This window comes from Erigeron canadensis, chromosome 7, assembly GCF_010389155.1.
Source record: "Erigeron canadensis isolate Cc75 chromosome 7, C_canadensis_v1, whole genome shotgun sequence".
Taxonomy (NCBI): Eukaryota; Viridiplantae; Streptophyta; class Magnoliopsida; order Asterales; family Asteraceae; genus Erigeron; species Erigeron canadensis.
In genome coordinates, this window is record NC_057767.1 from 37,324,099 (window position 1) to 37,340,721 (window position 16,623).

A 16,623-nucleotide genomic window follows, 5' to 3' on the forward strand; every position below is an offset into this window, starting at 1 on the left:
AACCTAATACTTTACAAAATTTTATGATAAGAATATAACTATTTTAAACATGTAAACTACAATGCTTACAGTTGTGGTTAACAAATCCCATTAGTTTTTTATGTCTTAGTTTACTAGTTTTGAACTTCTTTATGTAATAATGATAAATGATACAACATTAATATGGTGACGTCGAGACAAAAAAGTATACGTTAATAATTATTACAACATTAACAAATTGGAGTTGTCAAATAAAAAAAATATATAGTATAAATATCAACTAACAAGTCAATTAAAAGTCAGCTTCAGGTTTTACTTAAGGTAAAAAATAATCTTCGACTTTATAAATGAGTGAAAATCGAACCCTTAATGCTTAATCTTTATTTCCGGAGACAAAAAATATCAACCATTTCGTCTAACCCTTGTTTCCAAAAATATAAATACTAGCCACTTGATTATACAAGCAAATGGAAAGTGACTAACAAACTTGAACTCTTGAAGTTACCATAACCATTACTCTAAAAGAAAAACAACATTATAGTATGAAAACAATTAACAAGGAGACGCCAATTATGCACAAACTTTTGACCTCAAAACACAACATCGAAAATGGACAAAAATTGTAAGATGTTATTTCATCTCGGATCCCACTTACCGTTTTCAACCCACAACTCTTCAAATTCCCTTTATATGGTAACTCAACTTAAAATTCCTCTTGTTGTGGATTATATCTACAACGTTTATTTTTCATGCACGAATAATTATACGTGACGATCTTTCGAGTTAAATTGAAAAGGGCCTTTATTTATATGCGACAAGCTGACAAGCTAAAAAACACAACAACTATCTTCTATAAAAAAGTATTACAAAAAATAAAAGATAATATATGCTTTCAATGTTTCAAGTATATATTACTATTTTTTTTTATTTTTTTTGCATTTATTGATAATCACATATTAACTTATAAGGTTTTTTGGTTGAATATACTTGATCTTAATTTCATAAATGTCGTAAACATTGTGTTTTTTATCCGGGTAAAAAACTACTAACTTATACAATGTAATCAACTTGTTAATTCTTTATAGTTGTTATTATTAAAAGCACGTATACAATTTATAGAATAAATTGTTAGGCAACCTCAACTTGTAAAATTTCTTTCATATATCATACTGTACGGTCTCTAGAGATAAGCGTAGTTAGATCTTGGTTAAACCAGACACCAATCATACTACGTAGTTGTAAACATGTAATTGTAAATTGTAACTAGCACGATAATGCGCAATGCGGCGGTAGTTGTGGTAACGATGATATGGTGGAGGTGGCATCGAGTGATGTGAATATTAATGCAAAATGTTAATAAAGATATTTTAAAATATGAATGACTACTAGTGTAATTTAATCATTTGTTTTATCTTAAATAATTTCTCATTTATAACTTTTTAAGAGGGGGTTGTTTGTAACCAAATGTTAGATTAAGAAATAGAGATATTTTTGGTATTAAAAAATGTTGAATTTCTTAAAATAGGAGAGTCAATTTGCTTTATAAGGAACGAGCATGGTACCCGCGCAATGCGATGGTGAGCCGGCGATGACAGGTATGATGGCGGCGACGGACGTTGACGATGGTGACGGCATCAATTGGTGTAAGGATATTTTATTTAAAGGGGGTTAATAGAGATATTTTATAATATAATGGACTAATGTGTAATTTAATATTAAGGGTTGATGGTGATTTAATTTATTAAGGGTAAATTGGGAATTTCGTATGTCTAAAAAATTGTAAACTTTTCAACATGGGTATATAATTTTTATATAGAAGTATAAAAGTATAGAAGAATAGAAGTATAGATTATAGATTATAGATATAGATATAGTCGTGAAACTACCCTTAAATACATGTCAATAAGCAAAGCCCATATATGATGGAGGCCCGGTCCAGATCCAATCTATTTGGAGTGTATGCATATTGCACCTCTCAATATCTCACAATTATTTTAAAGCATGGCCAAGTGGCCAACAACCTTTATTTTGTCTCATCAATTTAACCGTGACATATTTCAAATACTGAATTCATTGATAACTTTTTTCATATCGAAAGTATTTATGCAATTTACTTTTTTAGATTCCATTTGCGGTAATCCCTATAAATCTTTGGATAAATAATTAATGAACATGAGTTTATTGACATGGTATCGAGGTGCAGTGTCAATGTATTTTTACCAAAAATATCAAAAAAGAACTCATTCATCGAATTGCAAAGGTAAAACTATCTTGTCATAAGATAAATAAAATAAAAATAGCTCTTGGTTTCAATTACCATAGCTGAAATAGCTTAAACAAAATAGCTGTCGAATAATATGCAAACATCATTAACATGTTGAAATAGGAATAAGAAAGAAGATACGTACACATAACATATTGAGGTCCTAGTGTTGCAGTAAATAACAAATTTTACTTCTAAGTTCTAAGTAGTTACATGTCAATTTACTAGTTAATAGTTTCATTTGTTGCTATCGCAGTCTAAAGTGTTTCAATTTCGCAATCAAGTCAGTTTTGGCCTTACATGTCAAAAGTTGTCTATAGTTTTTTTTTCTTTCCAATTATCCATATATCTTTAAAAAGAAAATGATTCATACTGCAAACTTTACATAAGGTTAGGTATTGTCACTTTAAAAAAGTTCACAAATTAAACTTTTGAATTTGATAAATATACATAGTCTCTCCTGAAATTTACATAACCTCCCCCTGAATTTTACATAATTCTACTGCTTTACCTAAGATAGAAAATGCATGCTTTATATAACATTTCCCATCTTTAAATTCACTTTCAATTGCATATGTTACTATATATATATATAGTAAGATAAAATTATCATTTTGATAAAAAAAAAAAATTCATAAACCATTCTTTCTCTGTTCTTCTAACTTTTATATATATTACCTAGATATGAAATTCATCCTTTGCCCTTCGCTAAGCAACATTTCAAGTGGGATTCCAAATTTAAGTTAGTTGCTATTCAAGACTTCAGACTTCTGTTTCTCGTTGATAACAATTTTTAAAGCCGAAAAGTTTGGTGCCTCTAGTAAAGACAGAAAATGCATACATCTATACTATTCGTTATTTTAACATCATATTTCTATAATATTTTTAATAAAATTAATTTATAAATTATAACTCTACAAATAAATACACTAATCTTTTTACATTAATAATATTTACAACAATAATCTACACTAACATTACCGAAAGTTAATTATCACCATTTGTCACCGTTGGAAAAAAATTACCGGAAATAGAAGCAATTAAATGAAATTATGAAACTAGACTTTGGTGTTTACAGTTGAGAGTTGGGTGGACAGCTTTTGTTTGTCAGTCACACACACGCACTCTCTAATACAAATCAGACGGTTATTTCCATACTTTGTTTCCCTCGTTCTCTCCGCCCCCAATTCTTCTTAATACTCTTTCACAATCTCATTCTTCCATTTCAATTCCCAAATTTCTCATTCTTTCAAATTCCAAATTAAAAAAAAAAACCCTAATTCAATACAATTAAATTAATGGCGTCATTCGCCGGAGCTAAACTTATCCAGCCACCACTACCTGTTCATCACTCCGGCGGCACTAGATCTTCCGCCGCGGCCATTTCTACGTCATCTAGTTTCCTTGGATCAACCGCTACTCTCCGCCTTACGCCGTCCATTTCCGTCTCTCACCGGAGATCTTCTGCTTCTAACACTGTCGTTGCTGTCTCTGAAGTTGTCAAGGAGAAGAAGATCAAATCCAGTGCCAATAATCTCGTGAGCTCTCTCTCCCTCTCCCTCTCCCTCTCTCTCTCTCTCTATATATATATATATATATTCATGTATGATACACAGTGTGTGTTAGTGTTAATTTGATTTAGCTAGAAGTTAAGTTACTTAATTGATGCATATAATTACTACTATGTAGTTCCTTTTGAATTAGCAAAATCTACATGTATGTGTGTGTATATATATATATGTATATATTATACTGTGTGTGTTAATTTTGATTAGTTTAAGGTTAAATTAGCTGGTTGATGCATGCTAAGCAAGTGAATGGTATCAGAATAGCTCTTTTTCAATTAGCAAATTGTTATATGCATAATTGATATCTGAATTGTTATGTACTGTTATTATAGCTGTAATGTGTGATGGACTGATGGATAACTGATAAGTTATAATGACTTTTTTGAAGGAAAATAAGTTTTTCATTATGCTCCCATTGGGGGATGCTCTAACAACATATGGTTTTATGTCACATTCGAGTCATTAAAAACTCCTTTCGGATCAAGTGTGTTTTTATATGGTAACTAGTCTTTACACACGTGTTTTTGCACATGGAGCGTTAAAATATCTAATTTGAGTTATATCCTTTGATTCCAGACCGATAATTGAAAATTGAAATGCAGTAAGTTTATTTTTAGCATTGTGTTTAGATTGTCGTGTATATAGTAAAGGCTGATAGAGGAGTTATTACTACTTTGTTGGAGAATTTTTCCAGATAAATGGAGATATTTTGTCTGATAGCTCCTACTGGTCGTTACTCATTAGAAGCCTTATTCTCAAATTCCTTTTCTTGTAAATTATAGTAAAATTATAGTTTTCTAGTAGTCTGATCTTTTTATGTCTGCGTCATAAAAAATTCATTTTTCCAAAAAAGGCATCTTGTAACGACTAGAATGAGGTACTATATAAACATAATTGGCCTATAATTGCATCAACAAAACTTGGATGACCTAGAAGTAACAAATGATAAATTAAGTTCTCATTTTAAGCGATTAACCCCATGAATAATTATGTCCATTTTTTAGTTCAAGTTTGTATAAGTATATGCAGTACATATGAGCATGGCATATTAGTTTATTATATAATTGATCTGTGGCTTTTATCTTGTGTGTTCGCAGCTGCTTACCAAAGAAGAAGGTTTAGAGGTATATGAGGATATGTACTTGGGCAGAGCTTTTGAGGACATGTGTGCACAGATGTATTACAGGGGGAAAATGTTTGGTTTTGTCCATCTGTACAATGGACAAGAAGCTGTTTCTTCGGGTTTCATCAAGCTCTTGAAGAAGGAGGATAGTGTTGTGAGCACTTACCGTGATCATGTTCATGCTCTGAGCAAGGGTGTACCGGCTCGTGCTGTCATGAGTGAGCTTTTTGGGAAGAAAACAGGATGTTGCCGTGGGCAAGGTGGATCTATGCACATGTTCTCTGCTGAACACAATGTTCTTGGTGGGTTTGCTTTTATTGGAGAAGGGATTCCAGTTGCCACAGGTGCAGCATTCACCAGTAAATACAAAAGGGAAGTTTTGAAAGAAGCTGATTGTGATCATGTCACATTGGCATTCTTTGGAGATGGAACTGCAAATAACGGGCAGTTCTTTGAGTGCTTGAACATGGCATCTCTATGGAAATTGCCTATTATATTTGTGGTGGAGAACAATCTTTGGGCAATTGGTATGTCCCATCTACGTGCAACTTCAGATCCAGAAATCTGGAAGAAAGGTCCTGCTTTTGGGATGCCAGGAGTCCATGTTGATGGTATGGATGTGTTGAAGGTGAGGGAGGTTGCAAAGGAGGCTATTGGGCGGGCTAGAAGAGGTGAAGGTCCAACATTGGTTGAGTGCGAGACTTATAGGTTTCGAGGACACTCTTTGGCTGATCCCGATGAGCTCCGTAACCCAGGTCAGTTGGTATTCTTTAAATCCTATGCTGAATTGTTTTTTGGTAGAAGGCTCATCCTCGACCTAACTTGCAATATATACTGTTTTTTTATTAATAGGCCATTAGTCTTGCAATATATTGGATTGTGTTATATTGAAAATTACACAAAGTTGAAAACCCTTGCTATGTTGGTGGATCCCTAGAAAAACAATTTCTTATTCTTTTTCATGCTGATGTAAAAGAAAGACTGATTTTGTTACTAATGGGGAGAAAAACATGGTAGTATCTGCTTATAAAACTACTGTTCTGTTATGTAAAATTGACATGCATTTAGAAAACAATTACCTGATTTTTCTGTAATGCTACTTTCATGCTGATCAATATCATCAGTCTGGCTGATTGTAATGTCAAATGATTTTTCCCAGCGATACATAGTGCTGATAAACTATGTTAGCAGGTACCACTTTTAGATATATACTGTAACTCTTACCAGCTCTCAGGTCTTGTCATTATGTCATAGCGAGTTCTAGAATTTGGATTAGACCACCCCCTCTTTTGCCACAACATCCATGATTTTAAATCAACAAGATGGATTTTGTTACCACATAGACATTAATTACCTTTTTGGCACCATAGCAAGTATGGCAAAGGTGCTGCCTCCTATCCAGGAGGTCCCATGTTCGAGGTCCAATTCAATTTTTTTTACATAGTAAACATTAATATCTGTAATAGCATCTAGAAAAGAACATCATCGAATTTGCAAAACTCGAAAAGATTGTATATCCATTTGTATTCTCATTTTCGTATCAGTTTGATTCCTTTGGAGAACGGATATACAAATATAGTATCTCCTTGATCTGTTATGCTTTTCACAATTTCACTTGTAGAGTTCTGCTGATATATTTGGTTTTTCTTTGAACTTGCAGCTGAGAAAGCCCACTATGCAGCACGAGACCCAATAACACAATTGAAGAAATACCTTGTTGACAGCAAACTGGCTACCGAAGCAGATTTAAAGGCTATAGAGAAGAAAATAGATGAGATTGTTGAGGATGCTGTCGAGTTTGCAGATGAAAGCCCTGCACCATCTAGAAGCCAGCTATTGGAAAATGTGTTTGCTGATCCGAGAGGGTTTGGAATTGGACCTGATGGTAGGTACAGGTGCGAGGACCCTAAGTTCACCGAAGGCACAGCTCAGGTCTAACCTTTGGTCTGTCTTTTGCCAAAGGGTGTTTTTTGCTTCATTTTGTTTTTCTTTATTTGTGTATTTTAATGTCAACAAAACTGCTGTTCAAGTTATTGCAATTATGATTGTAGTATGTATTTTGAAATCGAAAACCTTGTGTTAAAGTTTATGGTCATTACTAGAAAATTGTGACTTGGTATTGTAAACAGAACAAAAATAAGCATGTTATACCTATTTTTCATGAAGGAGGCAAGATTAGCAAGTAAGGGCATATCACATCTATCTATGGGTTCTTTCACATTCCTGATAAAGGAAGATCTTGTTGCCTTTCAGCATTCCTAATTTCTGCACTTTATGCCATTTCTGAACTATATCGTATCGCTCTTCTTATTAGTCAACCGTTGGATCCAAAATATGTTTTCTTTTGTACTTCTAAGTTGATGGGCTTATTCAGTAGTTTTTAGAAAGTAAACGATCAAAAGTTCAAAACCAATATAAGATTGTGGTTAGTACCACAAAAGTTAAATGTTAATTGTCAAAATGTATAATTGTAAGAGATTCATCTCAAACGTCAACATATGTACTTGTCTAATAGTGTCTCAAGTTCTTCTAATAAGTTGGTAACACTACAAACTACAAAGTACAAAGAGACTTGAACCCACGACGAATAAGTTGTAACCTCCTACTGATTCTGTTAGGCCAAAGGGCAGTGTCATTTTCTACTTATGTAACAGAGGGGGGAAAAAGTTTAGCTCCTGCAATTTGAAAGAAACTTTCTATCTTTTTATTTTTTAACCAGCTATATTTTAGCACCATATATTAGTGCCCCAACCATCAATACCACAACAATCAAAGACAAATTTTCCTCATGAAACACTTGCAAGCCTTATCATCCACAATTTGGGAATGGATCTTTAGTTTCCTTTTCAGACATGTACTATATATATATTTAGTTTATCTTATCATATGAGTATTTACATAATGCATCTGGCTTAATTTAAGTAAACAAATTGTCCAGTTTATACTTCCATTACAATTTAATGCGTGCAGAATGCTGTGATGAGCTTTAAGACAAGTACGAGATTTAGAAGAACGAGCGGGTGAACGCAGAGAGGGTGTTGAAGTTTATGATTTTTTTTTTACACTGAAAAGCATCTGCTATCTGTTTTAACTTCTTCTGCAGTCGCCGATTAAGTGAACAAAAAAGGGTCAACACCAACAGTAATATACTTCATTATCTCATACAGCAAAAAATATGAACCAATATAGAATACATATGTATGCATATATGCGTATAGTATATATTTATTTGTTTACAAACATAGGCAAATACGATCTAAAATACATTCTCTATAATCAATCATTACATACGCAACTTCCATAGTTATGGGGTGCTCAGAAGTGCTACACAAACTGCTTATCGGCTTATTTACTTGCTAAAAACAAGCGTTTTAAGGTAAACCACTTGAAACTGCTTATTCAAAGACAGTTGATATATTTCATTCTGATCAAATAATCTGAGAAACAGTTTTCATAACGAATCCCAAACACCCTTTTCATTTCAGAACTAGACTTTATTCTTGTAATGGCAGCTTTGATCCGCAATCTTTCTATTGAAAATATCGATTTTCAAATTGCATGTTGAGGTAGACACGACATGAATATTGAACAAATGTAGTATACGTACTCTACCCGGGATTCTTGTATAAGTCGAAACAGGAAAAGTACCAGTTATTATATCACCATAAACATCAAGATTTGTCAACAACCGGTCAGCAAAGACTGTAACAGTGAGGTTCATTGGTTTTGTATCATCTGACCCAATCTTCCCAGCTGGGATAGGAACATTACCAATGTCACGCCCTTTATACCGAATAGCTGCTGAGCTGTTTTTGTATGATATGCCAAGTTTGTTCGGGTTTTTGACTGTGAGCTTTATGTTTAGTGATATGTTTATGGAAATTTTAAGCGGTATAAGGTCTATAGTGGCATTAAAGTCATTGAGGACTACTGAGTTGATGGTTGTAATCGGTTTTTTGAACTTGAAGACAGTGAGAGCGAGAATGAGGATGATAAGACCGAGAGCGAGTAGGGTGAGTATGATTGTCAAACATAAACATTTCCGGCGTCTGGATCTCCGAGAAGGGTTGTCTGCGCCTGAGGGTATGGCATTGGTGGTCTCTTCATCTGTAGTATTGTGTTTTATTTTGCCATTATGCATTTTGCAAAATTTTGGGCTTTTTTAATTGACTACCATGCTCTTAATTATAGTATAACTTTTCGACTATAGTTAAAAATACACTTATATATATATTGAAAAGAAAGTCATCAAAACATAAAAAAAAAGTTGGAAAATGGAACATCAGTAAGTGGCTTAGTCTTACAAGTAAACATGGAAAGCAATAGTTTCTGGTAAGCGTACAAGATTTCACCAATATTGAAAACACCATATATCATATATGCTTTGAATAAGTAGATCATGATTTTCTATGTCTTTTTTATGTTCAAAATACTTCATTTAGATGTAGCAGTTAAACTTAAATATATATGTTAGTGAAAGTCTTTGATCATGTGTCAAAAAATATGCATAATAACCTTCAAAGTGACCTAGCTGTAAGAGTAACACCACTGCATACACAAATAGCTAGAAATCCAAAAATTGTGCTACAAATTCTAAGTAAACATTTAATGTTTCAACCAATATATCCCTAAATTAGTACATAACACCACTGCTATACACAATTGCTTCAAAAACAAATAAGTAACTCCAAACATAAAGCTAAACAAGCAAAGCAACTAGTATTAATCAATGGCAATAAGAAAATAAGGTTCAATATGCACAAAACCACCAATGTGGCAGTTGTTTTCCTACTTCAAAATCAAAATTCAAGCTCTCTGCACACACTCGCATCAAAAGTCCTTGACTTGCCTGCCACAGGCTTCATAGGCGCACCAGGGCACATTTCAGAAACCCGACCCACAGAAGGTGGTGTCGTGAAGCCATCAGCATCTGAGATCTCTTTAAGATTATCCTCAGCCCGTTTAGTCATTATGATGTCCAAAAAAGACTCGGCCGACCCATCATCAGATATGTTTTCAGAAACATATTCTTCTGCACCAACACTATTAGCCCCAAATTTAAGCCTCCTTGCAACATAAGTTCCGGTTTTTTCAGAAATTTTGACATGATTTATTCCCGACACAAGCTTTTCGTTACTAGGGGTAAAAACATCTTCCATTGGGGTACATAAGTAGTCCTTATCTTCGTCCATAGGCGTATATTTGTTAGCCGTGTTCACGCATTCTTTTCTTGAATACGGAGTAACCGGACCCATATTCCCATTATCGAGCACGTTTTTGGATTCCATAGTATCAGAATTCTGGTCTAAGTTCTTGTGGTATTCAGTTGACATATTATCAGTAGTACTTATTCTCTTTTCTGAAAAAAAAATTCAGAAAAATAACTTCTTTTGGTAAAAAGTGAATATATATTAACATTGGACATTCCCAATTTACCATCTCTTACTGCTATAAGATTAACAGTTCTCAAAAACAATAAAATATATATACAAAAATATTATTTATATTAGTTACAGTAAACAAATTTGATTTGACATGTATTCAAAAAAATACAAAAAATCAATAAAATAATACCAAACAGTAATACGTACTAATCGAAATTTCGACAAACTGCATTAACAAAAATCAATAAAAATTACTAAAATAAAAAAATCTGAAGCCTTAATTTTAGTTCTAACTAATCAAAATTAACAAATTTACATACAATAATAAAATTCTTTAAAAGATATAAGACCCAAAATTAGCATATATACAAAAAATAAAAATATATTAAAAAACCCCAAAAAAATTAATTAATCAAAATCATGATATAAATTCTTTATTATGTGATTAGTTTAACATAAATATAGAATCAGGGAAAAGAACTCACCGGGAAAAAAAGTGTGATAGATGAATTTAGGGTTAGTGCAGTGCTATCAATATATAGAGAAGAATTATTAAACGACGTTATTTTCATCTTTTAATCTTCCGAAACAGCTGATAATCATTATATATATTATCAACGGTAATAAAAATTTGAATTAACGGTAAGTTATATGGTTAAAAGAATTTAACTATCTATTTGGGCCTTTAATTTAAACTATGTGGGTCGTCAATTTATTGGGTTATCATGGATTAACCCAACGAATGCGAATTTTTATAGTAATAAACAAGTCTTTTTCTTAACCGTAAAGTTCAACATATTTTTTTATTCAAAATTATAGAAAAAAAGTTTTTATAAAAAATAAACACTACGGCAACGATAACTTGAACTTTTACATATGACTATTTTCCATCCTTCATTTCATATATATATTATGTTTCCTCGAGCCTAACTTTGAAAACTCATGATTAAACATTTGTAAACAGAAGAGTTTGATGATGATAACAATCCATAAATTTAATTCAAGACGATCATACATACCATTGAAAAGCCACATGAGACATTATACAAGCTAGGAGGTGCATGAAGTATCATATATATCGAGAAGAAGTGCGAACAGGTATCGAAGGCCAACTTTGTATGATCTTCACATCCGGTCTTTGTTTCTTAAAAGATCGAAATCCTCTGATTCCAATGTAACGGGTTGCCAAGTATATCAAGGTTAAGCGGCTGCAACCCTTACCCAAATCTAACAACGATTCGTCTCTTAATCCTTGGCAATAGTTGACGTGAAGTGTTTCCAGATTTTGACAATGTGATGCGATTGACTTCCATCCGAGAAACGTAATCCTACCACAACCTGTTAAGTTCCACTCTTGTAACAACGGACAACCTTTTGAGATGTTGATTATATCGGCATCCATGACTAGGTTGCAACACTGGAGATTGAGGACTTTAAGAGTTGCTGGAAATCCAAAAGCAAGGCTTGCGAGTTCATGTTTGTACCAAGGATAAGAAACATCTAGATACTCGAGAGAACAACCTCCGCTTCTTACAAGTGCTCCAGAAACAAGTGTGGCATCAAACGCACACTCTTTAGCATGCAAAGCAACCAACGTTGGAGGTAACCCAAGGATGCTTGCACCAACGATTTTACTGCATCCAGTGATTCTGAGAACTGTAAGTTGACGACAGTTGCGGTTGAGGTGAGAAATCCCAAGGTCAGTGATTTGAGAGCACCCAAGAATATCCACCCGTTTGAGGGAACGCCCCAATTTTGTCGCCAAGTATTTGATTCCTTCATCAGTAACACAAGAGTGACGAAGACGGATAGTAGACAGGCTAGGACAACTAGAAGCAACGGATGCAACGACAGCATCGTTTATAATGGAACAGTAAGAAAGATCGAAGCGGGAGACATTCAAAGAGTTAGAAAGATCAAGAGAGTGCAGGCGAGAACCGTGTATTGGCAATTTGGTTATGATAGAATTTGAAAAGTCGGGACAACGGGTGGACACAGTCAGAGATTGTAACTGGGTAAAACGGTCAAGCAATTTAGCAATCATAGAGGATGATATACATTTATTACTAGTTCTCAAGCATTTACGACTTGAATTTTGAATATCAAGATAACGGTGACAGGTCAAGCCAAAAGAATCACGATCGGCTTTGCTGTCTAGTTTTTCGAAAACCAGAAACAAGCAGTCATCGGAGAGCAGGTTTATCATGCAAATCCCCCTCCTCCTCTTATGAGGTCCTTGTTGTTTACCATAATAACAATAATCCATATATATTTAATTAGATTTGGAATACCTTGATCACGACGATGATGATGTTGTCCCCGGTCTGGACTGATCGACTTTCGGTTTCAGGCTTTCCCTTGGTATTTATATTTATACCCAATATATAAAGAGAATGAGTTTTATTAGAGTCGGTTTTTCTAATCACAGTAAATAGTTTTTAAATTTAATTACCATATATACATTTGCTTATATGCAAACTAGTCTATGCTAATTGGTTTTATTAGAGTCGGTTTTTCTAATCACGTGTAATAGTTTCTATATTAATTACCATATACATTTGCTTATATGCAACCTAGTCTTTGGTAAGGTATAATTAATAATAATATTTAGAGTTAAGTTATACTAGCACGGTACCCGCATATTGCGGTTGTGGTGTTTGTACGCCAGACCAGAATTAGGACAAGGAATGGGGTGATGGGTGTTTGGTGGTTGTTCGTTGGCGGTTCCTCGAAGGTATCAACGTGGCATGCACGGATTTACGCCGGTTGAACGATATATGATGTTTGTGTGTTTTACTCACGTAGAGTATATTGAATGATAGGATTATGTGATGCCTCATGAGGTCTTTGAATATCCTATTTATAGGGAAGTGTAGTCAACCTCTTCTTGGACTTTAGGGATTTTCCTCTAGGGTTTCCTTAGTCCAAGGTCTACGGTCAACTACTTCCTCATTTGTCTCGGATATAAGCGGGAGGAAATCCCTAATTATGAGGTGATTAGTTCCTTCCTTATTTATCTCAAATGTAAGCGGAGGGAAATCTTTATCCGAAATGCGAGTATCTTTGTACTCCTCCGTGTCGTAGCGTATTCATTAATGCTTAGTCCCGCAGACTCTGCGTATCTTAGGAGGGTACACCATCAAGCCCCCAGTCCAAGGGTACGACTTTTGCCAAAATAGTCGTGGTCTTGGACTATTCTTGAGTAATACTGCATTTTGTGGGGGTTTTAATGAAAAATCAAGATAATCACTTAATTATCTTTCAAATCAATATTAAGTGTGGTAGATGGGCACGCATCTCAAGGTGACTGGATCGACAGCCTTGCGTCACATGCAGGCTACCCCTATAAATTGTTTTCCTCCTTTTCTTTTCCTTATTTTCCAATTTCAAAAATCACCACCCTCTCCAAGGGTTTTCGGCGAAAAATATCTTCTGATCTTCCTTTACTTTAGGTACGTTTTGCCTTTCGTGTTTTAACTTTCTTTCACTCGTATGTCATCATGCCCAAGAATGGTATTAAAGTTACTGAATCGACCGTTATCCGATCTATGTTAGAAAAATTTGTTGAAAAGTATTTCCCTGGGAAGTTAGATTCTTTTAGGCTTCCGGTTGACAGTGAAACGATTTTAACTCCGCCAAAGGGTTATGTTGGTTTTTACCTTCAGTCGATGACCGAAGGGAATGTGAGATACCCCTTTTCATCTTTTCTTCTTGAAGTGTTGGACTATTTTGAGGTACATATCTCCACCATTACCCCTTTAGGGTTGTCTAGGATAGTGGCCTTTGAAGTGATGTGTAGGGCTTATGGTGGAGAACCATCGTTGAAGTTGTTAAGGTATTTTGTACAAACTTGTCCATCTGGTGAATGGGTTACGGTGGTTAATCGAGGTAAGAGTGGCTGTTTTGTTAGGCGAGGTTTAGATATTCGTAACTGGAAAAGTGTTTTTGTGTATATGAAGTCTTCATTGATCCCTGATGGGTATGAGTCCGTTGTTGATAGGAGTTTATTGTGCATCCATGAAAAATATGAAAACCCTTTTCCAGCATATACCTTTGATTCCTTTTGTCAAGAAATTAATTTTATCGTTCGTTTTCTATCATAATCTTTACGGTTATCTTTTTTTTTTTTGTTATATTTCGGTTTTAAGATTTTGTTAACGGCGGTTCTGTGAGTTTTTATTAATGTGCATAAAATACTTGTACTTTTATTATGAAATTTAAGGGTGAACTGTAATTAACATTTCTTAGATTTTAATGTTAAATTGCAATTTAGAATATTTTGATCGACAATGTTAGATTGATTAAGCCATGAAATTTTTTATACTGATTTTAGATTATTTAGATTCGACCAAATATAGAACTTAGAACCTTTAGTAATAAGTAAGTTCAAGTTTTTTTTTCTTCTTTTTGAAAATTTGATTAAAAATTAACAATAGTTCATTTCAACCTGAACCTAATGTTACAAGGAAACATTAATTTGATACATGTTCTAAATCATTTATATTGATTCGAACCCTTTTTGACTTGATAACCCGGTCTGGCCGATGCATTTAAATTGACTTTTATCGCCGCTAATAAAAAAATTACAAATATTAAAATTACATTCATTAAAATAATTCAAACATTACATTAATAAACAGAAACCTTAACATAAACGTTGACGAAATGGTTAGAGCCTTGCAAAAACCAATGGTGCACTCGAGCATCGCGTAATTCCTTGTTACAACTCTTTCCTTATAAGAACGTTGCGGTAAATTAACTGGGTTAGCCAAATTAGTCTTTTTTTTAGTGGACACACTGTGCAATCATTCTCATCGGTGATCGTGTTGTGTAAATCATACAAGCATACATGATTTGTTGTATTTTGTTGATGTTTAAAAGTAGTGTGGTAGTTTTAAAAGTTCTTAGAATAACTTTGAAGCACCCTGAATGCTCATTTAATATCCTGTCTTGTCGATATAACATTTTTTACAATGAAACTTTAAATATATGTGTAATGTAAGTTCCCATAATAATGGCAAATCCATTGGATGGAAGATTCTGCCTTAATCCCACTCATTTTCAATCATTTGTTACATAATTTCCTTAATCTCGGAATGCCATCCAAATTTTCAATAAATCTCACACACATATATCCATATAATTCATTTGAATCCTCTTGTTACTATTACTACTATTATCATATCATTTCCCTCCATTCCATTCGATCTTTGTTCCTTCAAACATTGATTGAATTCGAAACCCGAGGGAAAGAAAGAGGGAAAAAACCCCATGGAAACACCTGCGACGACCACCTTCGTCGACCAACTTTCCCCTAAACATAACGGCCTAAAATCCTCGTCGTTTCGTCTTAAATCACCCTCATTGAACTCTATCCGTCTTCGTAGGATATTTGACTTGTTCGATACCAACCACGATGAATTGATCACGGTTGATGAACTGAGTCGTGCGTTGATTCTCTTAGGACTTGATACGAATAGGAATGAATTGGATTCCATTATCAAGACGTTTATTCAACCGGGCAATACCGGGCTTACATTTGATGATTTCCGTTCTTTGCATAAGGAGATTGATGATCTGTTTTTTCGGTTGGGTGATAGCGAAGATTTAGGTATCATTCTACACATTTTATGTCACCACCAAAATATGTTGTTAAGTTATGTTTTAGTTTAGCTTATATATCATCATATATAAATAATATATTTCACCCGGCCCATTGATAAATTTTTTCGTTGCCACATTTATTGACGTTTTATTTTTGTCTATAAATACAATCTCTTGCAAGTATATCGATCAAATCATCAAAATATACAAAATAAAAAAGCCGATTATAATTGTTAGTTGATTGATTCTATAGGTAATCCAAATGAAGACAACGATGAGGCTGCGAGTAGTGATGGGAAGCAAGAGGAGGCTGATTTAACAGAGGCGTTTAAGGTGTTTGATGAAGACGGAGATGGATACATATCGGCCACAGAGCTACAAACCGTGCTTGTTAAGTTAGGATTCGCGGAAGGAAATGAGATGAGGAGAGTCGAGATGATGATTTCATCTGTCGACAGAAATCATGACGGGCTTGTTGATTTCTCCGAATTTAAGGAAATGATGCGTAATGTGAACGTTCTTAAGCAGTAAATTACAATATATCATCGTCTTATATATTTAGGAACTTGTTCCGATCCTTCTTAGGCTGCAGGTCGTTGTTTTGGTTAAAGGTTGTTGTGTATGATAACGGTTTTGTTTGTCCATCGGTTGCAAGAGTGCAAAATGTATCATTCGATGAAATGTATATATGAAGCGTTTTTT

General features: G+C 34.1%; 4 protein-coding genes across 4 annotated transcripts; 2 read left to right on the top strand and 2 right to left on the bottom strand.

The window, feature by feature from the left end:
• The first annotated feature begins 3,355 nt into the window (after positions 1-3,355).
• LOC122606929 (pyruvate dehydrogenase E1 component subunit alpha-3, chloroplastic) lies at positions 3,356-7,005 on the top strand. Its single transcript, XM_043779822.1, has 3 exons — positions 3,356-3,780; positions 4,908-5,688; positions 6,594-7,005. Exons 1-3 carry the CDS (start codon positions 3,541-3,543, stop codon positions 6,869-6,871), a joined length of 1,299 nt encoding a protein of 432 aa, XP_043635757.1. The 5' UTR covers positions 3,356-3,540; the 3' UTR covers positions 6,872-7,005.
• A 1,415-nt stretch (positions 7,006-8,420) lies between these two features.
• On the bottom strand, positions 8,421-9,074 carry LOC122609472. The gene has a single exon (XM_043782516.1). It carries the CDS (start codon positions 9,072-9,074, stop codon positions 8,421-8,423), a length of 654 nt encoding a protein of 217 aa, XP_043638451.1.
• A 2,312-nt stretch (positions 9,075-11,386) lies between these two features.
• LOC122609473 (F-box/LRR-repeat protein 12-like) lies at positions 11,387-12,583 on the bottom strand. Its single transcript, XM_043782518.1, has one exon. The coding sequence runs from the start codon at positions 12,581-12,583 to the stop codon at positions 11,387-11,389; it is 1,197 nt and encodes a 398-aa protein (XP_043638453.1).
• Positions 12,584-15,588: 3,005 nt separating this feature from the next.
• On the top strand, positions 15,589-16,475 carry LOC122608765 (calcium-binding protein CML42-like). Its single transcript, XM_043781855.1, has 2 exons — positions 15,589-15,928; positions 16,175-16,475. Exons 1-2 carry the CDS (start codon positions 15,589-15,591, stop codon positions 16,450-16,452), a joined length of 618 nt encoding a protein of 205 aa, XP_043637790.1. The 3' UTR covers positions 16,453-16,475.
• Positions 16,476-16,623: the final 148 nt, after the last annotated feature.

Excerpts from the sequence above, each read along its gene's own strand:
- LOC122609472 (XM_043782516.1), bottom strand. The coding sequence starts at position 9,074 with ATGCATAATGGCAAAATAAAACACAATACTACAGATGAAGAGACCACC.
- LOC122606929 (XM_043779822.1), top strand. The coding sequence starts at position 3,541 with ATGGCGTCATTCGCCGGAGCTAAACTTATCCAGCCACCACTACCTGTT. Across the intron at positions 3,781-4,907 it reads AATCCAGTGCCAATAATCTC|CTGCTTACCAAAGAAGAAGG; the intron begins GTGAGCTCTCTC and ends GTGTGTTCGCAG. Across the intron at positions 5,689-6,593 it reads CGATGAGCTCCGTAACCCAG|CTGAGAAAGCCCACTATGCA; the intron begins GTCAGTTGGTAT and ends TTGAACTTGCAG.
- LOC122609473 (XM_043782518.1), bottom strand. The coding sequence starts at position 12,583 with ATGGATTATTGTTATTATGGTAAACAACAAGGACCTCATAAGAGGAGG.
- LOC122608765 (XM_043781855.1), top strand. The coding sequence starts at position 15,589 with ATGGAAACACCTGCGACGACCACCTTCGTCGACCAACTTTCCCCTAAA. Across the intron at positions 15,929-16,174 it reads GGGTGATAGCGAAGATTTAG|GTAATCCAAATGAAGACAAC; the intron begins GTATCATTCTAC and ends TTGATTCTATAG.